The 23056-nt window shown below is 39.8% G+C and overlaps 1 protein-coding gene across 1 annotated transcript in view; it reads right to left on the bottom strand.

The window, feature by feature from the left end:
* Positions 1–10443, bottom strand: part of LOC149775436 (heat shock 70 kDa protein 12A-like) — a 37824-nt gene extending 27381 nt beyond the window's left edge. Inside the window, exons 1-2 of the mRNA XM_089943482.1 lie at positions 10193–10443; positions 8157–8481 (exon numbers count right to left, since the gene is read on the bottom strand). Of these exons, the coding sequence (XP_089799608.1) occupies positions 8157–8438 (282 nt within the window). The 5' untranslated portion in view covers positions 8439–8481; positions 10193–10443. The remainder of the gene's footprint in view (positions 1–8156; positions 8482–10192) is intronic.
* Positions 10444–23056: the final 12613 nt, after the last annotated feature.

The raw sequence follows: 23056 nt of genomic DNA, 5'->3' as shown, positions 1-23056 counted from the left end.
CCCTGGTACGAGGCGATAGATCACGTTTCTGCCTCTTACTTTCTTCTTCTTTCTTCTCGAACGAATTAGATCGTTTCATCTTGAAAGCAAAAAGTCAAATGACTCAAGTTCAAACACCATGAGCTACTTTATAGTCCTGGCAGACCAGCGTATATAAAAGGGTGTGTGTCTTATCCTTTCACTATTCATTTCACTCTCAAGCCGAGCACAACGATGGAAGAGACTAACCAGATGGAACGTTTCGTCAGAGCTTTGCGAGGGGTCATTAGAAAATTCTCTTCAGACCAGCCTACGGACTACTCTCCTTCCTTTCGAGATAAAAGTCAAGATACTTGCTATATCTGTCAGAAGAAAAGGCATTAGTCTTCAGAGTGTCCAGACCGTCAAAAAAGAACAAAAACAGGGACTAAAAAAGACAAAAGTCAAGATACCTGTTATTATTGTAAAGAAAAAGGACATTGGCCTCCAGATTGCCCAAAAAAGAAACAAGAGGAGTCAGAAGAAAAGAAGGATTCTTCAGAAGAAGAGAGGGATTCTTCGGAAGAAGAGAGGGATTCTTCAGAGGAAGAAGAGGAAGAAAAAAGACAATTCTATTTACAAGAGGCAAAGAAACAGGGGAAGAAGAAAAGAAGAAGGGAAGAAAATGAGGAAAAGACGGTGAAGAAATTCAAAAACCAGAGAGACTAAAAAAGGAGAAAGAAGAAGTCAATGAACTTTTTATTAAAGTGTTGTGTTGTGAATTGTGAATTGGATTGTAAAAAATGGATAAAAGAATAAATGAATGATATAAGGTAAGAGTCTTTTAGTTCTGATTTTAAAATACGAACGTACACTCACGCACTCATACACAGACACGTACTATAAGGGTAAAATGGGTGGGGGTTTTTTTGAGTTATTGGCAAATTGAAATTGTATTTCTTTTCGAGAAATGTGGGTGGCCCTGAAAAGGGCCTTTTTCTTTATGGTGAAGGGGTGAGTTTAAGCAATCAACTTTAACTGCCTTAAGCCTTTGCCACGGCCAAGGCCTACTTCTGGACTGCGTAATGTTGATGATGATGATAATGATTGGGTTGAAATCACTAAGGGTGGTACGGTAGGCTTAGTCACAGGGTTGACGTGTTTAGCTCGGGAAGGTCGTATTCTCTTCGGTCATGATAAAGAAGTCTGATACATTTGTTTCAGACTTCTTAACTCCGCTAAAATGTCCAACAGTACCGTGACCGTTTGATTTTCACCCTCTTGTTTCTTTGCTGCTACTTCTTCTTGCTGCTGTTGCTGTTGTTTTTTTCTTACCTCTTCTTCTTGTTGCTGTTGCTGTAGGAGAAAAGCCTGTTCCGCTTCCTTTTGTCGTTGTATAAATTTCTCCAATTCTTCTTTCTGTCTCTGTCTAAAATTCTCCACTTGCGGTAATGAAGAAGGTAACGAAGGTTCCGGAACAAATTCTTGCGAGGAGAGAAAATCCACAAAATCCCAATTCACCTCTTCTGAAAGTAAGTCCGGGTTCCCTTGGGCGGTCTCCCCTGCTGGTGCACCCCATTGGATCGTTTTCTGAGTTTCCGTCATGTTGAATCACTGTCGCATAGATTGACTGCACACAAGCGCTAGCGAATCTATATAGACTACGTGACGTCACAGACTGCTCTCTTCGAATTGGATGCGGGCTGACTGAATTCTGTAACGCGTGTTCGGATTGGTGAATGAACTCAATCCGTTTCAATCCTACCTATGCCTATAAATAAGCGCAGTTCAGTGCATTGATTCACCTGTTCTCGTCGCTTTAAGATGTGGACCACAGTTGAGTCATCCACCCTTGTGTCTTCCATGATGTTTAGGACAGACATGCTCATGTATGTCCGATCCAAGTGGACCGTTGTCCACAGGACAAACACCAGCCTGTGGATACGTAGGATCTACGTTGAAAGACAAGGATGCCTGAAAAGAGTGCTAATTTACGGGCCAACAGTGAGACGCAGCCTAAGGACAAGAAGAAGACCAATGCGGTGCCCTTTATGTTAATGAATACATTAACATAAACCCAAAGGCCCTTTTCAGGGCCAGCCATATTTCTCGAAAAGAGATAGCCTTTCCATTGCCTACCCCTTTTTTTATTTTATTTTATTTTATTTTTTAAAAAAAAATCCCATGTTCAATTTCCCTTGACGCTATACAGTCCCACCCTGTTTAAATTCCTTTGACGCTATACAGTCCCAATTCCCACGTTCAATTCCTCTTGAGGCTATATCGTCCCACGATTTTTCTCTATGTTAAATTCCCATTGAGGCTATATGTTCCCACGATTTTTCTCTATGTTAAATTCCCATTGAGGCTATATGTTCCCACGATTTTTCTCCATGTTAAATTTCCATTGAGGCTATATGTTCCCAAGGGTGTTTTTAATGCTAATTCCCATTGAGCCTATAGTATCCCACTTCACTACTTATACAGCTGATTAAGTTGTATTTGGGATGAAACAGGATTAATTACTGTGTTAGGAGTTTTCTTTTGTGCGTCTTGGACCATCATTAGGCCACCTGTGGCCTCCAACTACAGAAACATATATGAAAGAATTACAGCGATACATTTTTGACCATCTAAGACGACGGGAGCGTCGACGGGAAAGCCAAGGGGAACCTTGCTCCTCTACACATCCATGAAAGTACATATCACTCACAGACTGCTTAAACGACTCCAGGAGTTCCGATGAAGAGTAATAAATCGAGTAAAACAAACTAAGTCGTGTTGCGAAAATTTCAGTCACGTTTCAATGTTTTCATGTCAGTCCGGGTAGGGCTAAAGCTTGTGTTGTCTCTGTGCGCCTTGATTGTCCTCAATGTTAAACTAAATTTGCTCACAGGGTTTACGATGACCGTTTGACTGCAAAGAAACTCATACACACCCGCTAGTTAAATACCACAGCAATAATGTGGTGTTCATGCTCACGATTCATATTTTGAAATGCTACGAAACCGTGCTTCGGTACGCTGTAAGAATGTTGGGTAGTTATCTACCATGCAAATGAATATCGCTTTTTTGTGTTTTTATGTGGTGTGCGCGAGAAAAGATAACGTTGATGTGGCTCCAGAAGCACAAAATAACAACAAAAAGGTTTTCTAGGATGAGGGAAGGGTTTAGCATAAACATCAACTATGCTAATGTTGATAACTCTACATGGCCATCTGCGACGGCAGCACAATGCCAAACTGCATCATTGGCCTTGCCATTTGTAATAAGATGATCGTGTGCTTAGCCTCGAAAATAACCTTGCGACAACCTCAGCGAAATCGGATTATATGTGACTGAGGGGGGAAACGCACACAAAGCCCCAAGTTTCATGTTGTAGTCGACGATACAAAATTCTAAGGTGTTGAAATGGGGATTAGAAAACATTAAATTTTATATCGCATTTAGAACGGGCGAGGGTGTTCCAAGTGTAACCGGCTGAGTCAGTAATCATCTTAGTCGACCTCGAATATATTGAACCGCCTGTAATCCCAAATATTCTAACCTGTTCGCAGAAACGTTTTTGAAGCTAGCAACGACTCGCATTGTAATTTGTTTAGCGATTGGTGCAGCGTACGAAGATAAGGTCATGAGCACTTTTGGCGAGCATGTTAACAGTCAAGGAACAGTTGAATTAAAAACCCGCACTGGTATCACGCGTACACATACGACTGCCAATGTATTGAACTATCAGGTCGATCTCTACTGTAAAGTTGCATTGTCAAAGTCTCCACAGCAGGTCTAAGTAATCCCGTCCTAGCCCAAAAGAGTAAAACGAATACGTGTCATCCGGCCATTATGACATGGACGATACACATGTGCCGCGGCAGTAATCGATATATCAGATCAAAGGGTGGAGGGGGCGCCTCAGTCGCGGGAAAACATATAATGTATAACCCTGCTACGCGTACGCAGCTGGGGCTGAGACTTCATAACTACCACTGATGGCGTCACATGCCAGATTAACCTGAGTGGTGATGATCCTAAAAATGATTGACGGAATAGTGTAACTGTTACGTCCTCGAGAATCTTATTAACATATTTCGTACAACCGAAACCTGTTATCAGCATCAATGTGCAATATCAACAGAGTAGGTTAGAGATTCAATCTAGATGGCAGAGCTGAGTGTAAGGTCATGTAGGCGTATGATGACTTTGTAATCTGGCTTGATAACCATTGTGATCTTTCTGGGATCTTTCGGTGTTTGGTTAAATCTCCTATGCGCCTGGTGAAAGTTCAAAAAATCTACAAGTGGTGCTATAGTCTGACGAAACAAAGAGCCGTTATTTGCGGGGAAGCACCCAAATTGAAATGATCGAATAATAGGTCAAATGGTATATACGAACAACGGTACCAGTGCGATCTTGAGTGTGTTGTATTTATCAGTTGTGAATGTTGTCAAAAAGCCACAAACAATCCTGGACACATTCATGAAACCGGGATCATATTGACAACACTCGTAGTTGTATTTGCAGCAACACTCTGAAGAGGAAAATTGGATTCGATAATAATCGCCTCAGAACTCAGCGTCGATGTCTTCCACAAGTTCATGTATCAACGCGCTAAACGTTCCCATATCAATGATGTCTATGATAAGCTACAGCTGACAAATTGGTGCGGCTTCATTAAGGACTTTTGTCGTTTGTATGCCCGATTGAACCAGTCCCAATAGTGTTTCTAGCCGATCTGCAAGTTAATTAAGGCCATACAGTCCACTACAACTGTCTCCTTTCTTTCATTGTTACTATATCCACCGTTTAAGTTCATATTGTTCTCTTAGATATTTGGTTTGAACTGGACGAAAGCATTGTTCCAATGGGAGTGGGGGTGGAGTGCATAGGGTCTACCTTGGTTTGATAACGTTTTGGTTGGTGCATAGAAGAACATTGTCCCAACATGAAATTCAGGGTGGTCTTTGTTGTTTCTGTGTAGATTCTTGTTTGAAAAGGAAATTAGTCGATTACCACCTAGGTTCGCGTGTATGTACAAGTTCGGGTGGGACTGCCGATTGTGCTTGTTGTTTTTTTCCGCTTATTTGGGCTTATACATTGGTGGGGTTTGAGGTTTATATAATGAGTGGGATTCAGGTTCGCGTCATGGCGCTCGCGAAGTTATTCCACATACATGTCGTGTCGAAGATTCTTTTGCACAATAACGCAGGAGACACCTTCGCCTTCTTCGTGTTTTTGGAGGCGAGACACTTCTGCTGTCCTAGCATGATCAAGTGCATTTTGGGCCTCAGTCCAACGTATTCCTGGATATGTTTACGCGAGCACTCATCTTTGAACTGGAAGAAACATTTTTGTGTTCGTTACTAAAGTGTGGATGCTCTTTCTGATAATAACTCGTGTCAGACTCATTTAGCAGCGATGCCTCACCCATTTCCACGTACATACCACAATGAGTCTGTGTCCGTGTACATCGTCTCCGTACCGCAGTGTCATCTTATCATAATAACATTCGTACAGTTTAGATAGCTTAACACTGACGTGCCAACGTAGATAGGCTTTGTCAGCATCAGATTCAGTTTTTACTGTGCACGGTAATGAGTCCACCATCGAAAATATTTTTGGACTCGAATGCCGAGAGAGGAATAAGCCTTCGGAGCTTATCTTGTTCATTATCACAGACAAGGTCAACGCGAATACATTTTCGAAGATTGTCTATTGTCTTGCTGAAACTGCGTTGTTCATTATTTTCAAAAAATGTTCAAGTTATGCTCGCAGTGAAACGTCAAAGTATTCCACGAGTTTTGTTATCTTTATCGTTATCTCTTTTTTTAGCTCAGAAACAAGGTGTGCATCGATGACCGAATAGCAATAAGCTAAACGAACTTCGTCAGCCTTGAATCATTGTCAATTTTTCATGCTTGTATATGTCTATGTCTATGTTTGCTACTATAACTTAAAAACCCCGACTCCTCTCTTCTTTGTGATTGTATAGTATATTGGGAGGTGGGGTATAGTAGTGTGATATTAAGTTGATATATATGTAAGTACAGAGTGTACATAAACACTACTACTATTTTTGCTGGACTGCAATGGTGTGTTTGGATTGTAATCAAAATGAAGGTGTGGATTTTGTGCGGGTGTGAGTGTGCGTGCGTGCGTGCGAGCGTGTGTGTATGTGTGATTGGGGGGGGGGGGCTTAAATACTTTAACACTGTTTCAGTCATATCGCTACGCTGTATGCAGTGTGTCAGTTTATAGTGATGTCTAGCACTGGGATATCATGCAGCAGACATGAAGCACAATGTCCCACCCAGTCACATTTATCCCGATACCAGGCCGGCCAGTTTTTTAAGTCTTTGACATGACTCGGCCGGGTGTGGATTGTAAGGGGTGTGTTTGGATAATCAAAAAGTGGTTGATGGATTGTAAGTTGTGTATGGATAGTAAACATGTTCACTTTAATATTCCCGTTTAAAGCTATATATTCAAAGACATAGATTTCTCGAAAAGAGAGATATTATTCTTCATTACAAAATATTTTGTTTTATGTACGTGTTTTGGTATAAACTCCCTATCGACTAGCACTTCAAAACAACCCTACTAGAAACATTCCTACCCTTTTCATTGGATGATGGAGGGTGGGTGTATACTAATAAATAAATGGGTGCTGCATTGTATATGTGGTGTCATAGAGAGGGTGCTGAACTATATATGGTGTGTATGAATGCAATATTTGTTTTAAAAAACCGGTGGAGGACTGTATATGTTACGGTGGCCCCAATGGTCGCAAACCTACAACGTAATGTTCCTTCCCGCTTGAGGCTATAACACCGTTCCAACGTTAAACCTGTAGACCAGTTTAACAAGGGATTTCTTCTATGTGTCAAAAGTGGCGCATATTGAGGTCAATTCGAACAATGTTACTCTGTCACCCCAATCAAGGTCAGCCACTTGAAACAGTGTTATCGATTTTCCTCCAAGTAACGCTCCCATGTTAATTACGCCAATATAATTTGATATGGGGTCCCTATTAACTGTGCTGAAATATATGATCTTTATAAGCATTATCAGGACGATTTAGAAAATAACAATCCTATTAGCTAATATTATCTTGTCATTAGCTTAAGATTTAGCAGACAACACATAATGATGCTACTAAAATCAACATATTGCAACTAACATTTTAAAAAGTATGCATGACCGAAATGTAAATTTATATGGATTTCACTCTAGCAACCACTGTTACTCTTTTTTCTAAATATCTGAAAGATGACAATAATGTCCCAACATACCATTTAAATGGGAAGGGGCAACACTTATTTTCGATCGGTTCTTACCAAAGAGATGACAAAGCCCCAACTCAGAAGGGTACACACTTTATAATCTAACAATGCTTAGTGATACACACTGTACAAACTCTATGTGTGGGGGGCGGGGGTGATTTAGACTTTTAACGTAGCTTTAACAATTTTCCAGTGATATCGCTACAATGCCTGCAGTGTGGCAGTTTAAAGTGATGTCTAGCACTGAGGCATGATGCCGCAAACATGTAGCATGATGTCCCACCCAGTCACATTATCCTGACACCAGGCCAAACAGTCCTAACTTTGACCTCTTAATGCTGAGCGTCTAGCGAGGCAACTGTTAGTACCATTTTTATAAGTCTCTGGTATGACTCGACCGGGCTTCGAACCCACGACCTCCCGCTATCGGGGCGGACGCTCTAACTACTAGGCCACCGGAGCGGTTACTGTAAAAACTGTAAATATCAATGTTCTAATAAGTTCTTATATCACTTTGCAGGGAGGTGGGTGATAAATCATATCCAGAATGAACAGCCAATAGATTTTGCACGACAAAATGACTATTTTGAAATCTGGTTGATAAAAGTAAATTTATAATTTGATTATCTCATCGTTTGGTCGGTACCTTAATAGACCAGTAAAACAAAGAATAATTTGTCGGTTAATATGGTTTCTTATTGTTACATATCGAGAATACAATGATGCAACCTGGGGGGTGGGGGTGGGGTGGGGCTTATACCCTTAGCCTCGTTCTGGTTCCAGACACAATCCCAGATAATAGTCCGAGCGACAACTTTTAAGCGGGATTATGAAATGGGTGTATTAGGATCAATTTACCAGGAGGTTATGTGGTCTATTATTGCATTTTTAGTCTAAAGTTTAAGTGTATGAGTTACAGACCTCGTTGTATAGGATCATTTTGAAGTTTTTGAAGAAGTGATAGTGGTGTGATTCATTTTTGTCATAGAGTTCCATAAACTGCATCTCAGCTTCGTCACCTATGGCAACAAGTTCTTTGTCCTTCTCCTTGATTAGAACGCAGGTTTTAGTTTTGTTGGTGGTATTTGTGCTACCCCATCTGTTGTTCATCCGCATGTTCATGGGGCTGTCATCTCGATACAGGCATGCGTAACCCGAGTACGTACTACCAATATCAAGGGCGATAACCAAGTGAGGCTTCATGACCACTTATACCGGTTTCCGAAAGGCAAGACTGTCTGGTTACCTGAGTATTAAATTTTAATTAATATCAATTTGAAAGCATTCAAGATGAATCTTGCAAGATGTTCCAAATTTCATTCTATTTGATAGCATTTCATACAAAATATTCAAAAACGTTAATATGTCGAGGCTATAACAACATATGAGCTTAATTGACTTAAAATTATTTTTGTTTTCTACCGAGTAAATTAATAAGCACTTTCAGGATTATAACAAACTATCCCACCCTTTACTCGGCATTCGGATGATTATATACAAAAATATACACTTAACGATCAAAAGGCACGGCCTCCCCTCAAACATCCACTTAATTTGAAATATTTCGAACGGAAACAAATCTCAGCTATAAAAATAATTTTCACATATCAATTTTCATTAATTTTCGACATTTTTAAAACACATTTATCCAGAACAATATTTTTAATTACAATTCATAAATAAAACTCTTCAGCACATCTACTATTGATTCGAAGGTTCCATACACTTGACAAACAAAAGAGGTCAAAACAGACTGTCGTGATAAACCCTAATGGCACAAGATTTTTTTAAACAGATTAAAGAATGGTTTATGAATATAGCCACTAAATGTGTCTCTCAACTAAAGGCAGATATTTTGTTTCCTCAGTTTAAAAAAAAAACTACTTTATCCTCTTTTAAAAGATCGATAGATGTTGAAATATAACGTGCCATAAGCAAAGCTATAAGCAATTAGTGCACCAACGCCGATTATTTAATTGTTTGTTGTTGAACCTTGGATTTTCTGGCGAAGCAGGATTATTATTTCTTTTTCCAAAGGCAATTACTTAGTTCTTTATTCTACATATTTTTCCAAGGCTTTGGCATCCATATTGTTTTAAACCACAATATTAGATGGATAATACATATTTTATCAGCAAGGAATGATCATATGCATTTTTTCACTTGACTTCGAAATGGTATTGCACCTCAGCTGGAACTAGATCTTATGTAGGAATTTATATCTAAGCCATTTCAGGACCAGTATCTTACACACTAATGATATGCAAATGAGACCTTCCAGCCAGTGCTCTAGCTCTTAAGATAAAGGATCATCGATTGAACACCAAAGTACGAATTCCCTGTAGCTGTTTACCTGGCTATTTGATGCCTATGGAAGAGATTTCTGAGAGTCAAATTTTGCTCTATGATAGTGGGTACATTTTGTTGTTTCTTATTCTGATTTCGAAGTAAAAATTCATAACTCACTTGAAAATGAACCAATAGATCATCGTACGGCTTCTAAAATGCTTGATGAATATATGGTACATAATATGCGGTAAGATTTTTAAATATGAAATATGTTATTTCCATATTAAATTATTTTACTTATTTTAATGTATTTTAATTAATACATTTTTACTGAACCCCTATATACTGTTATGTACTAATTCATGCGCAAATGGTAAAGTCAACCCAGCCTCCAAAATTTTATGACAGCTGTAGTTTCTCATTTGTTGTTTAGCCTGTAAATGGTTAAAATTACCTTGGCAATCATACTTCTAACAACCTCATATATTGGGCTAGGAATAGTCACTTTATTATATATTCACTGCTTGAAATTTGTTAGTCACACAGTGTAAAGTGGATTGTTTCCCTTGTGCTTGCACAGCTAACGTCGTTTAAATTCTCATATCTAGCACATTCACTTCATGTACCTACAGGTTACTGATATCTATGATTAGAGAAACATGTACTACCTCTTTTCAAGTCTGTCCTTGTATCTGGAACGAAGCGGAAGAGTTGGATTAGCTAGCAGTCAAGTGGGTATACCGTGGCCTCATTAGCGCATATTCAACTTCCTTGGAAAAAGTCATCATGATTAATTTATCCTTCAACACTATGATAATGTAGCTGTTCGTCAGCTCCGTTCAACGCTGGGAATCCTCTATGGAGCAGTAATATTATGTTACAAGGCAGTATTTTATATTTACTGACATTGTTACGCTTTGCTTTTGTTAAGTAGACTGGAAGTAGGGATTTTGCAACACTGACTTTCTCTGCCCCCCCCCCCCCCCATGATATAGTTAGCCCATATGTTCCCGTACCATGTTTAGCAATTTTATATATGCAAAGACGTGACCAGTCATGGGGGCTTGAGTCTAGTACGGATGTCAGTGCCCCAAGAGCTCCACTGGGGTGGGTGGTTCAAAACTCAGCATTTGATACTGCTCATGCTTTTTTTTATAAATGTGGTACCGATCAAAACACACTGTGAATCAAGCGCAGTGAATGATTGTACTAATTGTAGGATCTAATGTGTTTTCGATAAGTACTTGGGTTTTTCATTTGATTTTGAAATGTAAATTCCAGCTGATTCTTATTTGTGCTCGCAATTGTCGTTGATTTTCATTTCTGCCAGCAGAGTCTCAAACTCATCCGCACTTCTTATATTATTGTCGATTGCAACCGAGTACTAATCATATACATACTGTTTTGTGTGGCTGCCAACAATTTGGAATAGCTGCGTATTTGTGAATGAAGTCGCATTGAAATTAATTTGCTAGCAACATCAGTCACCAATAAATATTGATATAGTTCCAACAGTAAGACCGATTGGTGCACCTGCGATAGATGTTGTGTCCGTGATTCCATTTACACCAAAACCAACAGTCGTTGCTGCGGCAAGACCACAAATAGCATCTACCACCAAACACGCGCGTTTCCTTTTCACGATCAGCTCATTTCTCTTGGTAAGTTCATCTGGCAGCTTTTGTTTTGCATGGATTATTTTTTCACGTCGGTAAGATTTAGGATCCATCATAACTCTTCTATTAATACTATAATCGCGTATTTTAATTGTGTGACAGGCAGATCTTGTCCGGTTTTATCATCACGCGCCGGCGCAATACATACACGCACTTGTAGACAGTTATCGGGACCCCATTTTACTGGTACAATTGACGTACAATTATTATATAAAAACTTTACCATCAGGCGATTATGACTTCTAATAGTCTGGCGCCACTGAAAAACACACTGATTACGCCAGCACCTTTTACATCTAATGATCGTCTTTGCCCAACAACTGTCACTTGAACAAGTGCATGCTTTTTGAAGAACAGCCGAGATCTTTTAATTTTCAATCTAGTCAACGAGGGTGTGTATTATTCATTGGCGAACTTAATAAGGTGGAACATCTTTGAGTGGCTTCACCATTGTAGAAAAACAATCCCGGAGAGGCTTTACATCTTCTGCTGACGTCAACGCTTGGGCGTTTTCACGTTAACGTGCTATAATTCCAAGCTGGCCTCGAGTTGGTTGTGATTCATCATGGTGATCTCAATTTGGCAATTTCTACTTTACCTTTAACAAAATTATATGACAGCACCCCATCGGTAAATTTTGCAACCATATCAGATTCCATTACTTTTATATAAAGATAAAATCGGATCTTAACCACAAACAACAAAGACGGGTAAAATCCGATCATGATAAAAGTTGAGTGCTTCGAACTGAATTTCATTTCTAGCAACTAATGATTTTGATAATACAAGAGTGTTCAATTCCATAGCATGCAGTCCAGCCTGATAATTTGTGATAAATTACCAGTATGCCGCTTATCATTTATCAATATACCCATTCGATCCCATATACCTTTACTTCCCGTTATGATAAACAAATATGTTCCTGACTCGCGCACTTTTAAGGTGTGACTTTTAGGTCTGACAAAACCATTTCATTTAAGATATGTTACATTAAGTCACTCAGTTGCTCAAAATACCGTTTCAATTGGTTCCTCGCCTTCGTTGATTAACATTTCCATAATTGCGCTCCAAAAAGTTACAACTCGCGGTGACTCGGGCACGCTAGGGATTTTATTAATTACATATTATCTTATTACAGTATTAATAGTATCAACGTAGTCTTTGATAAACTCAACCGACACATGGCTGTCTATGATTCCGCCGGTTTCGGTGATCTCAGGTTTTTTGCGACAGCGTCTTCCAACTTGAAATACTATCTAGAATGTCTACTTTGAAAGTTGTGAGTTAACCAGTTTGATATTTAAACATCACAAGCTACGTGCATCAACACCAACAACAACTTGATTTGTAAACTTTGACATGTAAGCTTTGGCCTCAGATCTGCTCAGATCTACATCAGCACCACTTCGTCGGGCAGAATAACATCCGTAAATGTTAAGATGGCCGCATATTGGCCGTCCAGCTGTTTTATTGACATTGTCGAATAAAGCAACGGTTGTCGTTAAACGATTAACATCTTCAACGGTTGGCGGAAGTCCATACGAGTCAAAACACAAAATGATGTCAATTTGTTACCACGTATGCAGCTCGGCGCGTGCCAGGTCCTTTTGTTAGGTTCAATGCAGCATTTGACAAAGTCCTGGCCAAACTGAACAAACCTGCCACCATCGAGTACTATAAAGTGGCTCGTCGCCTACTGAAGACATTTGAAAGTGAGGATAAAGGTATAGGTATTAGATATTGCCCTGAATTGTATGACATTTTGGGTGGGGAACTCAAGATTATCAAGGATGTCAAGATCATAAGAGAAATGCCAATCATTGACGACAATTCGAAATTTGTGAAACATTTTCGTTCCTCGGTAGAACTGAACCAAGGACTCAATTTGAATTTTGTGTATTTCGATGTGGTGGAGTCCAACGTGGTGGGACACATCGCCATACCGTTTCTACGTGTCATTCTGTTCAAAGTGGAATCCGCCACGGTCACTGATGAGGAAGATGGAAACACCTAGCACGTTCACCGTGAATTCGTTCATCCTCACCATTTATCCGTCAGTAAGTCGTATTTTGACACTGTCAACATTGCTATGAAAGGAGATCTGCGACAAAATATTCACTTCAAGAAAGGGAAAGTCAGGGTGAAACTTCATTGTCGAATAAAGATTCCTTAACGATTCTTAAGTCATATATCCAGTGTACCGAGGCGTCGTTCGACAGCGATGACATGGTTTAGCAGCTATGCTGAAATCAGCTTTTCGTTCGGTGGTCCCAGTTTTGAAGCCGATAGTGACACAAATATTGCACGCTTTGAAAGACGCCGCATTGACGCAAGGCAAAAAATTTCTCCAAAATGGCAACACCTACAAACAAAACCCTAAAGAAGCATTCTTAAGAGCAATCAAAAATATCTTGATGAAAACGGACAAAGACATTTCGGGCCGACGAGAAACGCCTATAAATGCCCTGGACGTTACCGAGTCAGGCAATCGTGTTTCCCTGACGCCACAGCAAGGACTGGGCAGAAAGAGACGATGAAGAAAACAACCCTTCAGAAGCCTTCATACTCATAAGCTAGAAAGACTAAGAAATGAAGAACTGTCCGAGACTTTGACGTTTTCGATTATTAAATCAAAGAGACAAACAACTGATGCACCTAGAGTTTTGTGCCTGTCCCAAGTCGGAACTGGATCTGTTTACCATGCCACACACCATGGTGACGATGCAAGAAACCCAATGGGGCGAATTTCATCCCGTTTCCTCTTGTCAAGGACTCAGCCCCCATCGAGTTTAAAATCAAAGGAAAGCCCGAAGATAACATAGATCTGAATAGCAGTTACTTGTTCTTGAAAGTCAAAGTTGTGATAAAGATTGAAATCCTATAGAGGAATATGTGAAAGTAGCTCCCGTCAACAATTTCATGCATTCCTTGTTAAGCTGAGTGGATTTGTACTTGAATAACAAACTTGTAAGTATCAGCATGGATATATGCCCTTACCGTGCCTGTCTGAAAAATCTTTTGAGGTACGGAATAAACGCCAAGAACACTCGTCTAAATGCTTGCGTGCTATGGGAATCTGACGAGGAGGGCGAGTTTAACAAAATATCGAAAGACAATGATGGATTTGCTGAGCGTCGAAAATAATCATAAACAAGAAGAGTTTACACTGAAGGATCGTTTGAATTTGGACATGCGGTTACAAGGGAAGTATTTACTGAATGGTGCATATGTCCGCTTGACTCTGAATCTCAACAGTACCGTTTTCCATTTCTTATCTGAAGCTACTGACAATCCCAGAAGCAAAGTCGAGGACGCCACGCTCTACGTACGACTCGTGGAAGTGTTACCTAAAGTTGGAAACTACATCAGTCACAGTTTGAGCAGAACGACCACCAAGTATCCAATACGACACGTGGAAGCGAAAGCTTTTATCATTCCCAGTGAATATCAATCGATGACCGAAGATCATCTGTTCCATGGACAGTTACCCAAGCGTTTAATCATTGGTATCGTCGAAAATGAAGCCTTCAACGAAGCGTTCAATAAACATCCTTTCAACTTTTAAAACTTTAAAGTGAAGAAAATCGAAGTCAGTCGCGATGGCAAGAACTTGTGTACCAGACCTTTCAAACCTATGTTTGGTAGAAATATGAATGACTTGAGATCGTACTTGTCCATGTACGAAGTAACAAAACAGCTAGGGATCAACACCAGTCACGGTATTACTTACGACGATTATGCAGGAGGCTATGCTTTCTGGGCTTCTGATATCACTCGAGACCAAGTCAACGACGATGGACATTTCCAACCTATGAAATACGGCCAGATTCGTGAGGAACTTCAGTTTGCGTCACCTCTAGGCATCACAGTGACTGTCAGACTGTATGCCGAATTTGATATACCATATAAATCGAACAGTTTGAGAGAAGTAATTATAGACTATTAGAAGCAATGGAAGACTGTAATCCCTCTTTGAATGGTGGATAATCTATAGAAATTAAATGGGAGGATACCGTGGAAGAAAAACCCCAAAGACAAAGACAAACATGATGTGGTAATGAAATCCAGATGGGCAGAACAATAACAACATTGAGTCTCCTGTTTTGCCAAACACTTGGCAGGAAAAAAAATTACGGAATTCATCAATAAAGATTGCTATGGTGCGTCCAAACGATCATCCCAGTCAAATTCAGCACGATAAATGCCTGATGCTGAGTCAGGAAGAACTATTGGATAGGTATCTGAACGAAGCTTGGAGTCTCATCTCGGAAGAAACCGTGTTGCATCAGTGGTATAAAGATTACCGTGATCATTCCTCTCCTCCACTGATGGCTCTAGAGATCCATAACATCGAAACTGTCTTGGCTCAGAGCGCAAAGAGGCGAAGAAACGGTTATTTGTCAGACATTTTCAAGCAAAACGTCAGGATTCAGTTGATGACTTATCATTACCTGCGAAGAAAACAACAAAGAAAAAAAAACAACATAACTGGTTACCTGGGAACTTTATTACCTTTTGAACCACAGTTTGTACACTGCTTTATGGAACCTTGTCCTGTGTGGTAAAGATGAACTGCAAGACCATCAAGCTTGTCATCAACACGGACAACAGTCATCTCCCATGAACCCACTTGGTAGCCGTCTAATTTCCTAAAGAAGGTTGTTTGGAGTATTTTTTTCGTAAGTATTGCCACCTTTCGAAGACGACATCATTGACTTTATGAGAAGAAATGCCCAGACGACACGACTCAATAATGTGAAATTACAAGGCACAGATTCCATGGTGTATGGACAATGCTGTGTGCATATTTTCATAAACGCAGTCTTGGATATTTTTTAGAACATTTAGTGACTTATTTTGATCGTCACTCTGCTATAAATGTTGACAGAGTAGTTCGATGGTTTTGTCATCATTATGGTTAACTTTTATCTTTTGATAAAAAACGTAGTGTATATCAATGCCCAAGAAATTCAATCGGTGGAAGTCTAGCTTAACTTCACAACGTTGTCACCCTTGTCATAAATAATATGTTAGTTGAAAAAGTTTGTTTGTTAGTTGTATTGTTAATTCTTAATTGTTGGTTGTTTTCTGAGTAAAAATGTTAAGTTTTCAAGAAAAGACATGTCTGTTGTTTGTTTTCAATTTTTGCCAGGATACATGCTCTTTGACTTCTCTCTATCCATCACCCTCAAATAAAACTATCACAGCGGTCCGACTCTACATTGTTGGATGTTTTCTATCGCGTCTGCGCTTGAACCATACTAAACGAGGTAGTCTCCAGTCTGACCATCCATTGTTGTCTCATCCTCCTATGAAGATGTGTTCAGGACTAGCCAAGCTGAACGGAGCTTACGTGAATTTAATTGTGTCAGGCAAAGCCTGACACCTAAGCCTGAAAAGATAGAGAATTTTAGGATGTTGAAAGTGATTAAAGACCAGATAGAAGAGCTTTTCAAAGAGAAAATCAAGAAAGCGAAGAAGAATGGACGGAGATGTACATATTTCAGAAGCAAAGAGAGCAGCATCAGGAACCAAACAGAGGTTTGTCGACCTCCATGTAGACAGGAAAGAGTTCTCCTTTGCTTTCCGAAGAGGCAGGCCGTATCCTGTGGGAACGCCTGCCGCCAGACGATGACACAATCTTAGATGATAAAAGATTGCCATAACTTTCTGTCTACAGGGCTACCCCAATACTTTAGAAAAGATGTATTAATTTAACTGGAGCAGCTACCAATTTCCAGAAGATGCCTGTTCCACAATAGCAGTCTCAAAGAACAACGCAGAAAAGAAAGATTGCTAACACTGCCTGAAAGTATACGGTTTTCATTTGGCGGAAAACTGTTTTTGATAATATCTCTTTTTTTAAATCCTAATTTGACCTGTTTCGTTACCGCCATCAAAAATTTTATTCCACTATTTTCTCTTATGCGTGATACAAACTATTCATAAGTCATTTCGACTTTACTGATTGGCATATCTAATGTACTCTCTGTACACTAAATTCCAACTTCAGAATGAAACACTCGTAAAAAATTCTGACTTAGTTAATTTGAATAATTGCACAGGTGGCTTGCACATTATTGGCATTTTATTGTCCATTTATATAACTGGATTAAATTTGAAATAAATACGAGTTGATTTTTCTAGGAATACACAAAATTCATGGCTGGCTGCCGAGCTATTTGCCTCTCCTGCCTGTCTATGACATCGGACATTGACGGAAATGTGGAAACATTTCCTCCCGTCCAAAGCTTGGTGTCCCGATGTGACTTCGTAGTGGCGAACAACCTCTATTGGTGTGACATACTGCTTTGGTTGACACCCTTGCTCAGTTCTGGCAGACTGCAATTAGTCTCTGAAGATGAGTGTGTGCTGAGACCATTCGCATTCATATAAGCCCTATATTCAGGTCGTTAGGGACTTTGGCCATCGGGTATTAGTCCCATGATATGATTGCTCAATTAATTTGTGATCTATGATTATAGTAATGCCAGGGGGATGAGGCTCTAATTCCTTCCCCCGGGATCAATTAAATAGTCTGTTTATGAACATAAGCCAGACGCACACGCCCTTATTCGGCGGAAGCGTCTATAATCCAAATGATGATAGTAAGTTTTAACAAGTGTGTCTATAAGCACTTTGTTTGTTTGACTTTGTTAGAAATGTGACTATAATCACTTCTTTTCCGTAGCTTGTCAAAAATAATCTGTATGTGTTTGTGTTTGTAATTAAAAGAGTGAGAGAGTGATTATTTTAGGTCCGCACGATCCATTTTGGGGTGATGATATGGGTCGTGTACGTTTTGGTATCAAGGGGATGTTTTCCATCACGTCCGCGCTTGACAAATATAGATAAGGAGCGCTCGTCAGTGGCGACCCATCGCCAATAAGACATCATGAGTAACAGAACTGATAAATTGCTTGAGTTGGATAAGGAGGTCATAGCCGAACAAAGCAGGACAAAAGAAGAGGAAGGAGAAAAGGAAAAGAAGAGAGGGATCCTGCCATACCTCATGCTAAGATCTCTGTGTGAGGTCAAGCCTGAGGTGGGAACGCCTCCGTAGCCAGTACCAGCACTACAGTCACAGCATCTGCCACCAGTGCAAAGAGACCACAGCATCCACGTGTGCGGCATAGGAGAAGACAGGGTAGTCTTCACTATCCCTGAAAGTGAAAACTGGGAGAGTGAAGCCAGTCACCCCCCCCCCCTCCGCGTTAAAGCCATTAAATGGTTGAAATTGACAAACATTTGCAAAGTACTAATTATCAGTGACTCGCTAAGTGTCTTAAAATCACTGAAATCCGGAATCTCCACCTGCCTCGACAATTTCGTCAAACAGACCAACCTGTTACGGAGACAAATGGAAAACAAGGACAGGATAATCGAATTTATGTGGGTACCATCACTTATCAACGTCTCAGGAAACGAAAAAGCTGACCAAGCAGCTAAAAACAAACTTCAAGAAAGCAACCATATCATACTCCAGTACAGCTGCAAAGAATACTATAGCATAATCAGGAATAAAATTATATGGAAATGGCAGCAGGAATGGGACGATAGTACAAAAGGTAGCACGCTTTACCTCATACAAAAGAAAATATACAGGAATATAAAAGTGCCCACTCTGGCCAACAAACAAAACCAGAAAATTATCAATAGAATACAAACTGGAAATACATTATTGGCCAGCAGTTTCGGAAAATACATCCATATTAACAATGTTAGAAGCGTGACTTGCTGCATTTTCCCACCCCAGAAGATTTACACCATGTATTTGATGAGTGGAACACAACGTGACAGCTTTAAGACAAATCAAAAACACATAGGATCTCCAACAATATTCCCGGAGTTCCTGTCGTCTAGTAACCCTAACATCAATTCTACATATAATAATATCCTATTTTTCCTGAAAGAAATTGGCAAACAAGGAAAATTGTAAACCTATATGATCATCCTCTCACTCCACTCCACAAATGATACAAATAAAAACCGTATGGAAGTAAAGTAGAACTTAATCGCAAACAAAACACTGTATACTCAACAACAAAAACATTTTAAAAATTAAAAAATTGAAATGCATATTTTTTAAAAATATTATTATTCCTTTCTGTCGTTTTTCACTATATCCAGCAGCACATATAAAATCATTAAAAATACAGCCAGACGTTATTTCCTCTGGAAATTGGGATTAAAATCAACTCTTGATGTCTGAAACAGCTCCCGTACTATTTATACCCCTACATTCCTACCCTCAACCAGATATTCAGTCATAATATGCAGCACGTATTAAGCCTACTACCCCGATGAACTTGCCATCATGGTACTGGGGTAGCGCTATAAGTGGGATGTAATTCCCCAATAAGCAAAGCAATTGATACAGACTAAAAACGATGAGCTTGGGTGCTCCTATTCTCGCTCGTGGTTTGTCCCGTGGGATTACATTATCCCGAAATCGGACACAACTAAGTAGCACACTTTGTGTGCATTAAAGCGTTGGGGGATGAGGCTCTTTTTCCGTTCCCCTGGAACAATTAATTAGTCGGCTCTTGCGGAATTTAAATCGTCGCGCATGCACCTTGCGCGCAAGCGACTCTAATCAAATATCATCATCATCATCAGTTTGGCTTTCCTATTCCACTCATTCACTCATTCCAGTCTGCAGAGAACAGAGCAAGAGGTGACACATACAATGGAGTTAGCGACGGAATTAATACCACCACCCCAGGCGTTGAACGCAATAAAAGGTTTAGGCCTATTTGTTGCTTCCGGCTGAAATTTAAGAACCCAACAAAGTATAACAACGCTTTTCTTAATCTGGGAGAATAAAGAAGATAAAATAATAAGGCCCAGGTGGCGCCGTGGTGGAAAGAATATGAAACAGCAGATGGAGCAGTCAATGCAGATCCAGCCAGTATGCAACCAACCTAGGTCAACTCAAAAGACAGCAATCAACAGCCGACAGTACCAACCAAAATAACTACTCCGGAAAGAGTTGTGCAACAACATTGTGCCCGGACTAATGTCGCAGCTGGACTGCAACAAACATTACAGGAGACTTTTGTGAGAATTGTAACACATACTCCTGTAATACAGGCAGCTCCACTATAGAAAGAAACCACGAGCGAAACAGAGGACACAGTTGCAGCTGACCTGACCATGTCTTCAACTTAAAACGACAGAATAATCTTACATCGCAAACGATGTGAGCGATGAGGAAGACATAGAAGCGGAGGAAGAAGAAGAGGAAACTGATCCCCTAATCAATAAGTACAAAGAAATGGGCCGAGCACCAGCGTTGGAAGATGTAAAGAAAGCAGGACATTTCACTAACGCTGTGAAATACATTGCCTATAAATCTTTGGAAACAGACAAGCCAAATCCTGCCCAATAGTATTACGGGGTCAGGATACTCACGCAGTACTACCACCACACCTATTCCAATTATCCTCTCTGGCAACTAGTAGAAGCTGCAGAATTCGTGTCCACAATGCACCAGTAAGCTTTCCCGCAAATTAAAGGACAAGATAAACGAAATGCAGAAAAGGTCAAGATTGCAGACGACCACACGTGGCACCTTCTAGCCACAAAAATAGCCCTTCTAAGGGCTTGAATTGTGTTTTATATTTAGGGAACCATTTTGGCTTGGTATCCCATTTTGATACAGCCATATTTACACAAACTTGATCTATTGGACTTCCACATCGAAACTTAAAACTTCTTATGATCTAATAGTGACCAAACCTTTTTATATGTCGCTTAGACATATTAGTTAAAAAGGACAATTAGGGAATTTATTATGTACACTATGTACTAGCATTAGATATATTTGCTAAGAAGAAGGATTTTTTAGACTTGTTGGATTTGATCTAATTGCACAGGTGGATAATACATTATTTGTATTTTTTTTATTGTCCATTAGCATAGCTGGACTATATTTGAAATAAGTACGGGCTGGAATTTCTGGGAGTACACAACATCCATGGCTGGCTTGCCGAGTTCCTTGCATCCTTGCCTCACTCAGATATCGTACATTGACGGAGATGTGGAACCATTTCCACCCGTCAAAACAAACCAGGTGTCCTAATGTAATGTCATCGCTGCCGACCAATCGTAGCGGACGTTACATACTGCTTGAGTTGACACCTGGTGTGTTCAATCACAACTGAATTAAACTTTTTAATCATGAGTGCGTGTTGGGTTCATTCTCACTCATGATGGACAAATTAATCAGCGTTATTTGAACACATAAATGCCTGGGAGATGAGGCACCGATTCATTACCCCAGGAGTAATTAAACATCCAGATGTGCTGCAATAAATAGTCGAACATGCCCTAACCGGCGAAAAATAGACGTTAATTTAACTTAACTACCTACCAAGTTTGGCTTTCAAATAATCTGATTATATGATGTTCTTCCTTTGGCTTATAAAGTCCTCATTTCAAAACAGCTCTTTCCCTCAAATACTGATCTGATATTTGATTACCACCATCAAAATTCAAAACCAAAGAAAACATAACATGACACAAAAAGCCCATAGGGTGCCTGACACCCATCTGATTGGTACTATTTAGAAAATTGAAGGTACATCATTTACACAAAGTTCTAACTTTTTTTCAAAATAGTAAAGCAACTTATACAACTCAAAACATTTGAAAAATTGCATAGGTGGCTCACTCACTATTGGGAATGTAATTTTCACTAGCCAAACTGGACTAAAATTTGACCATATGCGCTTCAACGTTTAAGGGCCTACCGCTTTCCTGTGGCTTTTTGCTTCCCCGGGGTGTCTTTCCTCCTTTCCTCGCCTAGACATGTCCAAAATTAAGGAGTGCAACATTTGCACATAAAAACGGGGCTGTGGTGGCACCATACCCACATCCCCGACCAATAAGGAATCCTGACCTTCAGGACCTAACCGGTCGCGAAAGCACTAGTTGCATAGGTGACCAAAATTGTATTATCATCATCATTTTGTTGTTGAGTTTAATTATAGTAGCGTTCGCACAATTGTGCATGTGCCACTTTTTCTGACTGCACCGCAGCCTGCTAGTTGTTCCTGGGGAAGGGGATGGTGCCACCTCCCCCAGGCTTTTATGGATTCAAGGAACCCTGATAGTTTGGCCTCAATCTGTGGGTCCATAAAGGTCCCTACAGTTGAATGGTTGGCTGTCATTAGTGGGAAGGAGAGCTCGGGAACGGTCCTGCTTGCTTTACATCGCTGGTTTCTTGTTGCATTTGCCTGGTGGCTTGTTTTTTTTTGGGGTTTTTTTTGTTGTTTTTTTTTCTTCTTTAAAATGTTCTAAAAGGAGGTGGGATGTTCTATGCTGTTTATAGAGGTTCTTAGTAGATATCATGTATGAAGAGAGATTTTCAAGGTTATTATGATATTACTAGTCGAGGTGTTTAGGGTGTGTTTCCTACGTTATGTTATTTATAAGTTTTTAGATATTACCTCTTTAAGCTATTTATTAATTGATGTTTTTAGAGATTGAATGTTATTTATACTTTATTTAGCAAGAGACCGGAGTCCTAGCCGATTACACGGTTCGTTAAGGACATCTAGGACAGGAATCCTAGCTGATTACTCGGTTCGTTAAGGACATCTAGGACATCCGATTTTGCGGTTTCCTTAGTTTTTTATAGGTGCTTCGTAAGTGAATTATTTATTAATACTTTTATAAAATTGAATGATATGTTATGGTTTTTTATGTGGTGGCTTCTAAATTTATTTAGCTAGTTACTGGGTCTTTTGGTTTTGTGGGGATAGTAATTATATTTTGTTCCTAAGTCCTGCTGAGTCTATGAATTGATTTATATTTTTATATGCTGATTGTTTATTTTTATTAGAGTCCATA

Source organism: Sinohyriopsis cumingii, chromosome 19 (assembly GCF_028554795.1).
Source record: "Sinohyriopsis cumingii isolate HCF-2022 chromosome 19, ASM2855479v2, whole genome shotgun sequence".
Classification (NCBI taxonomy): domain Eukaryota; kingdom Metazoa; phylum Mollusca; class Bivalvia; order Unionida; family Unionidae; genus Sinohyriopsis; species Sinohyriopsis cumingii.
The sequence above is the reverse complement of the archived record's forward strand: the minus strand, read 5'-3'. Positions and strand labels throughout refer to the sequence as shown.